The sequence below is a fragment of the Marmota flaviventris genome, chromosome 15 (assembly GCF_047511675.1).
Source record: "Marmota flaviventris isolate mMarFla1 chromosome 15, mMarFla1.hap1, whole genome shotgun sequence".
Classification (NCBI taxonomy): domain Eukaryota; kingdom Metazoa; phylum Chordata; class Mammalia; order Rodentia; family Sciuridae; genus Marmota; species Marmota flaviventris.
In genome coordinates, this window is record NC_092512.1 from 45638389 (window position 1) to 45652206 (window position 13818).

Here is a 13818-nt window from a genome sequence, read left to right on the forward strand (position 1 = left end):
CAAATTTGGGTTCCAGAGTATCTCTAGGGAGTGCAGGAAGAAACCATTAGAATTTCTACTTATATTCATTTCTCAAGGAAAACAATTTTTGCTTTTTTAATATTTATATTTTGTTTCCTGAGGTGGTTACACAGACTGACAACAGTTACTTGACTTGTTTCAGATGTCACAAGTCATGAGCAAAATGCGATATATTCTGAAACAAAGAGGAGGCTACTCCATGAGTGGCTGATGGTGCTGTCCACTTTCCCTTGGTGGCTGACAGAACATGTGATATATCGTAATTAGATTTATCTAACCAGATTTTATAGATTATACAGTTTTAACTAAGCCAACTCTCACAAAATGGACCAAGTGGTTTACAAGATTTCTCAAGAGAAAATGCAGATGGGAGATAATTGTAAGGTAAATTCAAGCAAACAATAATAATTGAATTTTGAGAATGAGGGCTCCCCAAACTGGCTTACTGACAAAACTGTAAGCCAGAAAAACTGAAATCTTGAGAAAAAATATAAATGCCTCAAACTGCTATCTCTTATTGGCAAACTTAGAGTATCTGGTACTCAAATAATTAATTTGGCCTGTTAATTCAGAACTTTATGGTAGGTATATGGTATTAGTAACACTTAATACTAACTCTAAATGTCATTAATATGAAAGGATGGCTTAACTGTGGATTATAGTATATGCAGAGCTTCTCTTTTCTCTTTCCTACTTGTGTGCATTCGCATATGGGAATATTGGAATTCATTATCAACATCAGAAACAGTAACCTAAACAAAATAATCAACATCTCATGGAATACAAGGCTTGACTCTACAGTATATCTTAACACCATGAAGCCACAAAAGTGGAACTTTATCACTGCCACTGTTTTTCAATATTCTTACTTTGATTCACTAATAGATACCCAAATAATCAAAATGAATGTAAAGCCAAAATATAATGTAGTTTGAAAAACAGAAATGGTAACTAATGAAAATGTATAATACTTACCCTATGTAGGAGTTCATTTAATGATCCATTTGGCATGTATTCAGTAACTATTCCCAAAAATTCTGGCTCATTGCAAATTCCCAATATAGGAAGAATGTAACTAAATCTTGCTTTGTGCAAAATTTCAGCTTCTCTTAAGACGTCATTTCTTTCACTAAGAAAAAAAAAAGCATAAATATTTTGGGTAATGAAAAATATACAATTTTCATATCTATAAGATTAATTAACCCTGTATTTTTTCCTTAATTATGTGACCTCAAATAAACCCTGCAAATTTTCTGTCCCTTAGTTCCATTACATTTAAAACAGGTAATATCCACCCTATATATTCCACAGGTCTGCTTACAGACCAAAATGACTTTTAAAAAACCACTGTCAGGGGCAGGGTTGTGATAGAGCACCTGCTGAGCATGCATGAAGCACCACATAAAAATAAACAAAATAAAGGTATTGTGTCCATCCACAATTTAAAAAATATTAAACAAAACAAAACAATAAAACCACTGTCAGGTCAAAGTGCTATACCCAGGTTACTATTATTGTGTTTCCTAGGAAAGGGAAAGAATACAGTGTTTTAGGGAAGTTTATAAAGCCTATCTATGTTAGAATGATTAGTGCTTGAACTAATTATGTTTATTTTGTACCAAACAGATTCAATTAGAATATTACATTAAATGTTATGGTTGCATACAATGTACATTTTCCCAAATATTCTGAATTTTAAAACATTTAAATGTTGTAGATTTAAATGACTAGATGATAATGGCTGCATAAAGGTCAATGATGCTTAGAAGTTAATATACAGGTAAAGAACACTGAGAGCAGGTAAATGCTCATAACACATCCTAAGTATAACTCTGGATACCAGGTTCATTTGCTTATTCATAAACAAAACAAATAAGTATTTTAGTATAAGAAATGTGCTCAGCATTATGAAGCATATAAAAATAAAAAAGATGTATTCTTTGCCTTCAAACTGCCTGAAAATCTTTTAAGAAAAATAAGTAAAAATGTCAGGCAGAATGTGATAAGAGCCACCAAAATACAAACAAAAATAAAAAAATATATATACATAGTAGAATATTTGTATTTAATTTTTAAAGTTAAGTAGAAAGGGAGAAAAGAAAATATAAACATATATAAATAGAAAGAAAAGGAAAAAATAAAAATTATGGGAGCTCCAAGGAAAGAATAATTTTGGTCTGGGGAAGTCACACTGTCTGCAGGGAAGTAGGATTTTGGCTGTACCTTAAGGATGGACAGAATTTCAAAACTGGAGACAGGGCAGTTAAGATGGATGAGGATGGACCATGCTTTTCTAGTTCACATGTGCACCCCTGGATGTGAAGAGTACCTTGGGCATAGTAACATAGATGTCCAGTAGATATGTGTCAACTGATTTCAAGGAGTAAAAATGAAGGTTATGTTTGGGAAACTGCAAACTGTTTAAAATGGATCAGGATATGCAACAGTGTATATAAAAGGATTGAAGGCCAACAAGATAGGCTGGGGCTACCACTGAGTCCTAAAGGCAGGTTAGGTGGTTACTCTTTATTTGATAGTTGTGATTAAAGGTTTTGAGCAGGAGAATGACATCAGTAAAACAAAAGTTTAGGATGGTTAACTTGGCAGCAGGATACAGGATCAATAGAAAGAGGAAGAGTTTGAAAGTCAGGTGTTGGGAGATTTTAATACTGGTCAACTTGTGAATCAAGGGGAGCCCTACACTATATGGGTAGCCATGGAATTGCAAAGGAAAACACGAGCTGAACAGAATGCCTCAGCTGGGCTGTGGTGACTGATTATGGGGGATTAGAAAAATGGAAGGGAAATGAAGACGTCATCAGTTTTTAACCTGGACGAGTGGGTGTTGGTAACAATAACAGAAATAGAAATGCTTCCAGGAGAAGTCTATTAGGTAAGTGGTGATGATTAGTTGGCTCTTAAAACACCCAAGCTCTGGATGAATGGTTGTTGAAAAAAGAATACCAACAGACATTCCTGACCAGACTCATAAAGTCTGTTTAAGAACCCATAAAAATCAAAACAAAGCAAAAATAAAAATCTTATTTTTTGAGTAGGTAATATACTTTGCATGTTTTAAAATTCAATAGTTGCAAGAAGACAAAGTGAAAAGCGTCTCTCCTCCTTCTTGTCCCTCAACCACCTCATACCTTAAGTGTGAGAAAACCAATTTTATCAGTGTATCTGTTTAATTAAACTCATACTCTTTAAGTTCAGAGTGTTCTGTATTTTCCCTAAAGGACATGAGCCATTAAGACTGTTACTGGGTAGTACCTTTCCAGGGAGTCACAGGATGAACCTGACGATTCCTGGATACTAAGAACTACTGAGAGGAAATATTGTGGAAGTTCCAATGGTATCTAATACATTCTTTCCTCCTCTTGTGTGCTATCATCCTAAGATCAATCCTCTAAAGTTCACTTCATTATCTACACTTTATAAATAAGGGCACTGGGGATCAGAAAAAAGGAATAATTTTCTAATGATTATACCACTACAACCAGAAGGGCTGGAAATCAGATTAAAATACAATCATAGTATTCTAAAGTCAATGTTCTTCCAATTGCATTTCTTGATTAGAGAAGTAAGGACAGTTCATGAAGTCTAATTTTAGGAAGACTTTGAGAGTTGGAACATTTTTAAAAAGCCAAGATGTGAAAATTAAAAATGTAAAATGTAGCTTTTTATAGGTGGCTCACTAAAATTTACCCAACTCAAAATTTCAATAGAAAAAACAGTTATGTTACCGATAGGGTACTTAAACAACCAATGGGATTTATCTCCTCAAAGGGGGGAAGATGTTGCAGAATTTCCACTCACTGGATAAAAGGTTATGAGGAATGATCACCAATCACTAAAATAACATGTAACATCTCATAAACTTATTTTTATTCCATGTGATTTCCCAAGAACAATGCAAACATTATCCACACTAGAGCCTAAGAAATATATGGACTGTATTATTCACATTTCTTTTATGTGAGGAAATAAGACACCCTACAAGTCAACTGCATAAGCTTAGTCCTATTCTCAGACTACATAAATACTGCTAAAAGATCTTAAGCAACAAGTGGGAGAAAAGAATGTGATATTGAAATGTTAGGGTTTTCCTGGTCTTATGGCTTCTTTTGAGGATAGAATTAATTTCTTACTCAATTTAGTGACAAATTTTATACTATGAAAGCTGTTAATGAGTATGGGAAGAAAACTCCCTTCTCACTCCTTGGCCCTCAAATGGCGCAAAACTTAGAAAAATTAAAATCTTGAAAAGCAGCATCCAAAATGGCAGGATCAATTGGCTTTAGAATACATAATTGTCCAGCAGTGCTGCATTTGTATATAGCTGGTTCTAAAATATGTCCACCACCATTTAAAGGTCTTTATAGTGTGCTCCACAGACTATAAAGATCCAGGATAAGTACGCATTACACCTGGTACATGGCTGAACTGGATTACAATACAAAAAAAGTGTAAACTATCTTTAGAGGTGTTCCGAATCTAGCCCCCACAGGCAGATTAAAGTCTAGAATTTGGCAGGGGTAAAGCTGAGAGATTTATCTGATATTGATATTAACAGCCTTTGACCAAGCACTCATCTATCATGACATATTCTCACAATAGACACAAAAGAAGAGGATGTCACAGCAAAGGATGTTAATTCACTGAGAACTGAAAGTAAAGTTCTAGTCAAATTCCACAGTACTAGTGACTAGACCATGACTGAAACATCCAGTCACAGTTCCATGGTATGTGATTGTAATGGAAAGAGAAACTAATGCCAGTTTTTTCTTAAAATGTGAACACTGGGGCCTGGGTTTGTAGCTCAGTGGTAGAGGCTTGCCTAGCACCTATGAGGCACTGGGTTCAATCCTCAGCACCACCAAAAAATATAAATAAACAATATAAACAAAAATGTGTCCATCTACAACTAAAAAAAAAATTAAAAATAATGTGAACACTGGGCTAAAATTGTTCCAGGGTATGAGAGATATTCACAATTTTTGACCATTTGATATTTTTCTAATTCAATTTATTGTTAGCAAAAATAATACACATTTCCTCTGTGGGCAGTGTTCCCCTGTGACAGTAAGAGAAACTGAACTTCTGTTAAAGAGTTTGACATTTGAACTTTCATGACCACATGTAATAAACCACAAACAAAACAAAAAACCAAACCCAAACATCTCTAGTGTAGCACTGTCCAGTGAAAATATACAATTTTAGATTTTCTAGTGGCCACATTAAAAAAAAAAGAAGCACGAGATGAGTTTTTAACATCTTACATTTAACCCCCCCCAAATATTCCATTTCAGTATGTAATCAATATAAAACTATTGAGATATTATTATTATTGAGTTCGAAATCCGGTGTGTTGGGAGGATTAGATGAACTCTAGATAGGGCAAAGGAGATGAATGGGAAGGGAGTGGGCACGGGGTTGGAAAGACGGTGGAGGGAGGTGGATATCATTACCCTAAGTACAAGTATGAAGACATGAATGGCGTGACTCTGTGTACAACCAGAGATATGAAATATATATCATATATTCTGCTTTATATAATAACAAATTAAGACATAAATAAAATAAAACTAAAGTTAAAAAAAAATCAGGTGTGTCTTTCACATTTCTTGCCTAACTCCATTCGGAGGGTCACGTTCCAACAATTCAATAGCTCTTGTGTCTAGCTCCAGAGTGAACTGTGCAATCTTAAGAGTCCCATTAAAAAATATAAAACCAAAAGCAAACAAAGCCTACATCCAATACACAAACACATAAGCTTCAATAAACAGCTTTTCGAGTTGGGCTGTCATTGCTGATTTTTGGAGTAGGGAGAAAAGACGACTTGGAGAGTAGGAGGGAAGGCGAGAAAGGACGGCGGAGAGAAGAGTGCAGGAAAGCGACTGACTCATCTCCAGCAGTGCAGTTTCTCCCCACCTTCCATGACGACAGGCTTGGGGGTCTACCTAGAAGTGACGAGGGGTGGGGCCAAACCCAAGGGTCTCTGCCGTTGGGATTCTGAAACCCGCTCGCCTGGGGGGGGGGGGGGGGGTGGTGCAGCAGCGCTTGGGGATCCGCCTGGAATCCGCGCTGGCGCCCTACCTGTCGAGCAGCGGGGTGTGGATGTGCAGGTGCTTCACAGCCACCTGGACGCGCCAGTCTGCGTGTCGGGCGGACGACACGGTGCCAGAGGCGCCGCGGCTCAAGTAGCACAGGTCGGCGAGCTTGCGGTAGGGAATGGTGGGCAGGGCGCTGCAGATGGCCTCTCCGTTCATGGTGGCGGCCGGCGGATTCCGGTGCGCCCGCTGCTCCTCGGCTCCGGACGCCGAGATCCCGGCCTGCCCGAGTGGCCGCGAGCTCCTTCCTGTGTGGGACGCTAGGTCGCCCGGCCGCCCATGCCCCTGGCTACCACCGCTTTCCCGGCCGATCAGACTCCCGCGGACCCTCGCGGGGGGAAACCCGGTCAACTACGCAGCGCCGCGTCGCGCCAAGGAGGAGCTTGCTTTCACGGACCCGGCCCTCCCCGGCGCGCAGCCTGGCCGGCCAGCCGCGCTCCTCCCGCTCCAAACTTCCCAGGCGCGGTCAGCTGGCCGGGCGGGGCGGGGCTAGGCGCCGCCCACTCGCGGCTCTCGGGGCGGGTCTCGCCGAACCTGAGCCCGGGATCCTTCGCCGCCCCCACGGTCCGGGTGACTTCGAGGGGTTCGGCTGGTTTTCCGGGGGAGGTGGGGAGAGGGAGTTCGGGGCGCGCCTTTTGCTTGCTCTCCTCCACCCCCAGGTTTGGAAGAGTTTTCCTTTCGGGAAAGTCCCTCTCGGAGGCCTGCTGACCGGTGTCAGGCTAGTCAGCTGGCCTCCACACGTGGGAGGATTTTCCTCGGGGCTGCGTGCTTTCCTGTAGCCCTGGAATCCCAGGACGGCGGGTGGGGAGTGGGGTCCCCACCCCTGACCCTCTGCCTGCAGAGGAAGCGTTTGAGGCAAGTTTGGTGACTTCTAGGTTCTCCACACTGAATGAAGGCCTCAATTCGCGTACTTACCTGGACTCCAGCCTTCCTCACTTCCTCCCACTTAAGGAGTGAATTTGGAGGAGAATTCCACCTTGGTGGAACACGTTCAGATGTTAAGCTCCCGTGACGTGCGCCTCTACTAGGGAATGTTTTCCCACCTCTTAACTCACATAAGCATATGCAGAGATTGAAAAAATAACCTTGAGAGAATCTATCCCTCTGACTCTAGGTAAGACTGCCAAGATTTCTTACGGACTGGGAAGATGCAGTGATAAATGCCAAAAGAAAAAGACTGCAACCACCATTCCATTTAAACAAACACCTTTCTAATTAGATGCACTTTACAGGGTGTGTGGTGCAAATGCAGTTAGTTCTTGGCATCCCATACTTGTGGGGGCCTCGCTTGTAGGACACTAAAATTTGCAGATGCTTAAGTCCCTTGTATAAATGGTAGAGTATATATAACCTAGGCATATCTCCCCTATCCTTTTCTTTCTTTCCTTTTTATTTTTGTTGTACTGAGGATTAAACCCAGAACCTCACACATGGTAAGCAAACACTCTTGTGCTGAGCTAGATCATGAACCCCTCCCCTATACTTTAAAGCCTCATGGTTTTTGCCTGTATACAATGTTAAAAATATGTGTTCTTGGTTATATATGAAAATGAATTAAACTGTATACTTCCTACTAAGAATACATATTTATATAAATGGAAAAATTTTCTACATGGGGATATATAATGTATAACATATATTGTTTAGTTTCCATAATTAATTGGTTAAAGACAGAAAGCTTAAGGAATACTAATGCATTGATTAAACAAGAAACAAAAATAGAATAGCTATGCAAATTATTCTTAAAACCAAACAGCATATCTATATGTTGGATTCATTTGTTTGAAATTATATGAAATTACATCAAACTGGGCCAGTGGCATGTCCTAGTGACTGGAGAGACTGAAGCAGGAGGATTTCCAAGTCCAAAGCCAGCATCAGCAACTAGGCCAATCCCTAAGCAACTTAGGGAGACTCTGTCTCATAAAAAATAAAAAGGACTGCGAATGTGGCTCAGTGGTTAAGTGCCCCTGGGTTCAGTCCCCTGTGCTAAATAAATTGATAAAATTACATCAAAATTTGTGTTCCATTCACTTTTTAAAAATTTGTACCTGTTTGTGTAATTTTAAGAAGTAGCAATATTAAATATCTCATCTCTTCAATTAGAAACAAGAACAAAAAAATTGAAAAGCCACTTAAAAACACACAAATCCAAGAATTCCCAACATCTCATATTCATAAATGTTCTGTTTTTCAATCTAAAAGTACCTAGAAATTTTAAAAACACAAATGCCAGCAAGTCTGTATAATTGTATGATAATGAATGTTCTACATGAGAAAACTAATGCTTTGGAGTACATTTGGTATCTTTCTGCCCGCCCCCCAAACTAAAAATCAAACCTGCTATATATCTAATGATGTGGAGTTTCTTATGAGCAAAAAAATAACCATTTTTGCAGTTAGAGTACAATTATGTTTCACATTTAGCCATTTCATATTCAATCCTAAAATTGACATAGTGTCGTTTAAAAATGGTTTTTCTAAGATAATTAAGCTGCATTAAACAAAATGTTTCACATGTCAATTGGAAAAAAACTAAACACTTCTCATTTTAGAATTCTTAGTAAAGATTACATTAAAATCATAGTATTTACTAATACTATATTAGTTACATTTTAGTTTTTTTCTATTATTATTATTATTTTGGTACTGGTAATTGAACCCCAGTGCTTAACCACTGAGCCACATCCCCAGCCCTTTTCATTTTTTATTTTGAGACAGGGTCTCACTAAGTTTTTATAGAGTTTCCCTAAGTTGTTGAGGCTGGCTTTGAACTCATGATCTTCCTTCCTCAGCCTCCTGAGCCACTGGGAGGAGACCAAGTACTATGAACTGAATTGTGTATCCTCCCTAAAATGGAAGTCCTAACCCCCAGTTCCTGTGACTAACCATATTTTGAAATAGGGTCGTTGCAAAGATCAAGTTAAAGTCATTGTAGTAGGCCTTAATCCTAGATGACCTAGTCCTTATCAGAAGGAGAAATTTGATCTCAGTGACAAGAATGCATAGAGGGAAGACACTGCAAAGATACAGTGAGAGTGTCATCTCTAAGTCATGGAATGACTGAGGCCACCAAGCCGAGGAAAACTGAAGCTGGGAGTGAGAAGTGGAACAGATTCTCTCTCCCAGTTGTCAGAAGTAACCAACCCTGCCAACATCTAGGAAATGAATACACTCAGGGACAATGTTTAAAAGCTTTTATAAATTCACAGAAGTTCAAAAATAATGCACAGGGCTAGGGTTGTGACTCAGAGGCAGAGCACTTGCCTTGCACATGTGAGGCACTGGGTTCGATCCTCAGCACCACATAAAAATAAATAAAGATATTGTGTTCATGTATAACTAAAAAATAAAAAATAATAATACAGAGAGGCACCATGTATCATCACCCAGTTCCCCTCATGATTGCACCTTATGTAATACAATAGAAAAGCCAGGAAATTTGGTATTCATCCCATGGGAGTTTATGGTCCTGTGCCCTTCTCATCTCTCCTCAAACTGGAAAGTCCTGGATTTAAAATAGAACTGAGGGGATTAACACTCCTTAATCCTTTCTTCATAATAAAAGAAAAAATTTTCATTCAAATGAAATTATATTTTAGTCTACAAAATTAGACATATGGTTTATTATGTGGAAGATGAATAAATAATTCGTCTTAAAATCACCACTTTGAATCCCATGCCCAAAGAAGAAAGGAAGCTGAACAATGTTCAGTGTCCTCTACTCATTATTATATGTTCATTTGCCTATATATATATATATATCCAAGAAACATTTTCTTCTATTCATGTACTCTGATTTTTAGTTAAAAAGAAATATACGTACCCAATAGGCATAGTAAAACATTCAAACATTTTAAAAATACATGCAAATGAAAACTGAGCCCTTTTAGTATTCCAGATCTTTACTCAGTGAGAGAAAGAGACCCTTATTAGATGGAGATCCAGATCTGTGAGCATGACCAGCTACACTTGTGTCTTTTGTTACAAGAGCAAAATCTCCAGTGTATGCATCTACCAGATCAACCAGAACAAAAACATAATCAGTGTAAATGTCACCAAATTCAAAGTGCCTGTGGCTGATTTATGGCTAGACTGCTTAACCAACCCCCCAAAATTCTAAACCCCAAAGATCAAATGATTGATGTGAAATTTGATTTTCACAAAAGCTTGCCTGGGAATCTGCACATTTCTTCACAGGAAAATCATATATGGAATTAGAGAGCTCAGCTTTGGGGGTGTCACTCATTTTCTCTGAAGGTTAAGGGACTTTCACACCCTGCCTTTGGGTATACCTTTATTTTACTCCTTTAATAACTTCTTGCTTTTGTCTTGCTTTCAATGTGGCTTGAAATTCTTTTTAGTGGGAGAAGTCAAGAACCTGTGTAGGCAAACTTGAGGGCCAACTGCCTTCTTGAAGGTACCTCCTTGGATCCCTGTCTGATGACAAACCCACCTACCCTATGCCAATAAGTAAACTTAAGTGACATTTTGTGGACATAAATATTGGTGGTCTCTACCCTCAAAATGCTTTGAGTGTTCTAAGAGGGCTAGACACCAGAACATTTGGTTTTGAAAGAGAAGTCCCAGGGTATTCCCCTGTAACAGAGGACAGAAGCATGTGTTAATTTAATAAAAGCCAGGTTCATAGAGGTTAGGTAAACTGATGGAAGCTACATTTGTAAATTACAAAGACAGTATTCCCCAACAAATGTGTTTGAATCAAAGTCCACATTCTTTATGGGAACTGCTTCAGTTTGATAATAATCAGTGCTGTTTCCACTTTCAGTTTCACTTTATGTGATGTTTAGGAGAGAACTTTAATGAAAAGAGGGAATTTCCCACCTACAAAAATATTGTGCTTGCAAAGATTTTTTTATTAGAGAAATTTCTTGGGAAATTCCATTTTCCTTTGAGATTTAATTGTTAAAAGTTTCTAAGAATGTGGAAAAACGTGTAACTAGTAGCTCGGTGTACATGTAAACATTTCAGCCCTGGAATGTAGCAGAATATTTTGCTTTTTAAATTTTTCTTTTTCAGAAGTCATAATCATTTGTTACTTCCAGGCTGTAAGCAAAATATACTAAGGTATATTAACTTTTTAGGCAACACACATACTTATTTTTGCTTTAGGAAGTTACTTGGTGAAGGTGGTTATAAAAGGTTAACACCCATTTAAGCATCCTGTTTTGGGCAGGCAGACATAGCTGTGGAAAAAGGCAGAACTTTCTCACTGCAGTAGCCTGTATAGTTTAGTTCATAACAGGATAGGCTGGTGCAATTTTCTGAAAGTGGAAACTGTGACTGAATCAGCAATTCAACGTCAGCAGCTGAACAGATTGCTAAGGAAAACGCTAAGGATTATTGAGAAATCAGAAGCAATCCAGAAGCTTCTGTGACCCAATTTTCATAATTGTCAAAAGGAATAGTAATGTCAACCCTCCCAGGGCAGTCTTGTTGCACAACTGCAGGGGGCGTTATTCACATCAAACAAGTATCATTCACATGAAATATATTATGAATGAGGCCCTTGCAGTTGTGTAATGAGGAGGCCTTCTGGCTTACTTATTTTCCAGGATTGTTCTGAGAGGCTCAAGTTACACAGTGAATACAAAAGGACTTTAAAAATTGTAAGCCTGACGATATATATAAATAATAACAATAATAGTTATTTTCCTGGCCGGTTCTTCCTCTTGAACGAAACTGTCTTATCTACTTTGAGAACTAGTAAAGCAACCTCTGCTAGCCTGGAGCTGCCTGGTGCTCACAATGATGTTGCAGTGTTCTCCTGTTGAATATAAATGCTGTCATAGAACACCAACCTTAGATAAGAGCATTTGTGACTGTAGTGGAGCAAGACAAAAATAAGATCATCATGATTATGTCTAAACAGAAAATATAAGATCATTTTCCAAACCATGAAAATGAACAAACACCTCCCTTTCTTGGCTAATAGTGGCTGACTACTGCTTATTTTCCAACTATAGCATCAGCTTTTCTTCATGTCTCTAAGGTTTAGGCAATAATTATTAAGATACTTAATCAGAGAATCATCCATGCTTCTGGACAGCATCCAGTCCAGGGAGGATCCCTATTTTCTTGAATGCACCCAAGGCTCAAATCCTATACAAAGATCTTTCTAACATTGTCTTATTGAGGTGCCCTGTGGTTCCCCATGGTATTTGTTTCTCCTCCTTGCAATGAATAAATACACTCAGTTTAGTAGACCTGCAGATATGTTCCTAGTCATTGACTAAAAGACATATGAGTTCATAGAGTAGTTATTACCCTGTAGGAGCTCTCACTGTGTCTTAGGCAGAGAGCTGGTTCCTCTGGCTTTTCTAGAGATTTGTCTATGGTATTAGTGGTATTTCAGAACCCAGACCTTGTGAGGAAAAGACTGTGGCTAATTGTAAACTCAGACTCCGTGTTGCTTGTGGATTATGGGGACATGAACCCAAGATACTAAATTTCTTAAAAACAATAGCAATAAAACTAATACTTTCAAGATGTTTACCATATGTCAGGCACTCTTCTAGGAATGTTCTTAAAATAGCATTTAATACAACAATAGAGTACGTGTTATTTACTTTCTCGCTTTACAGATGAAGAAACTGAGGCACAGAAAGATTAATTACTTGTGTGAAGTCACACAACTATAAGAATGCCTGGATTTGAATTAAGGAAATCAAATTGTTGCATTCTGAATTTATTCAGCTGTTCTTATAAAATGGTATTAGGTCACTGAGAGATGGGAGTGTGAATTATTTGATATAAATCAACATGCTTTTTTATGAAGAGTTACTTTATCTATGATCAAGGATGTCTTTTAAAGAAGGGCAGTCTAGTAATCTTAGAGTATTAATGTGTCTGTAATAAAAGTTTGTGGTTAGGAATGATTTAAGCTTTATTTAAAGAACTAATTCTATAAGGGACATATAAGCTCTATGTTGCTACCTACACAGGCATAATACCAGATCTTCATATACATCATTTTTCCCTTAAAAATATTTTTCGTTATCATAACAATTTTGACTTGGGATATAATTGACACTATTTGATTAATTTTAGCAGAAAAAATAAGAACTTCAGAATTGAATGGAGGTGAGTTAGTCTCCTTTATCTAATGTGTGTGATATTTTTGGTATTATGTAATCTCAATGAGCCGTTTACCTTCATCTTTTAGTGATAGTAATAACTTTTCTTAAGGATAGTCTAAGAATTAAGATTATGTGCATAAGGTTATATCAAATGAATATTAGCTTCCCTTCTTCAAATAAAATATTTGTGACCTTGTTAATTTTAGTATGAGAATTATCAACTTTGCGAGGTGATTGTCAAAACTGATTTATGAAATGTTATGCTCTTGTTTCAAATGGGAGCCCCATGAAGACAGAACCATATTTATGTGTTTACCAGTGCCTAGGACCATAAACAAAAGTGATAATAATTCACCTTTATTACCTTAGGCTGTAGGAGGATGCTATATGTCATGGCTATTTGAAGACCACAATTCTCAGATTAAAAGCATGCAGATTTATGTAATATGATTATTCTCAGCTTTCTCAGAGTTACCAAGTTCATGTTTAAAAATGATTATAATTCACAGATATAAAATTGTAAAAAAAGTGCCATATTTTAAAAAGTTTTGTTGCCAATATTTAGAGACTATATTCTAAATGCT

At 37.8% G+C, this 13818-nt stretch overlaps 1 protein-coding gene across 1 annotated transcript in view; it reads right to left on the minus strand.

The window, feature by feature from the left end:
- Ripk2 (receptor interacting serine/threonine kinase 2) overlaps positions 1–6553 on the minus strand; it is a 46786-nt gene extending 40233 nt beyond the window's left edge. Inside the window, exons 1-2 of the mRNA XM_027950826.2 lie at positions 6121–6553; positions 997–1150 (exon numbers count right to left, since the gene is read on the minus strand). Of these exons, the coding sequence (XP_027806627.1) occupies positions 997–1150; positions 6121–6293 (327 nt within the window). The 5' untranslated portion in view covers positions 6294–6553. The remainder of the gene's footprint in view (positions 1–996; positions 1151–6120) is intronic.
- Positions 6554–13818: the final 7265 nt, after the last annotated feature.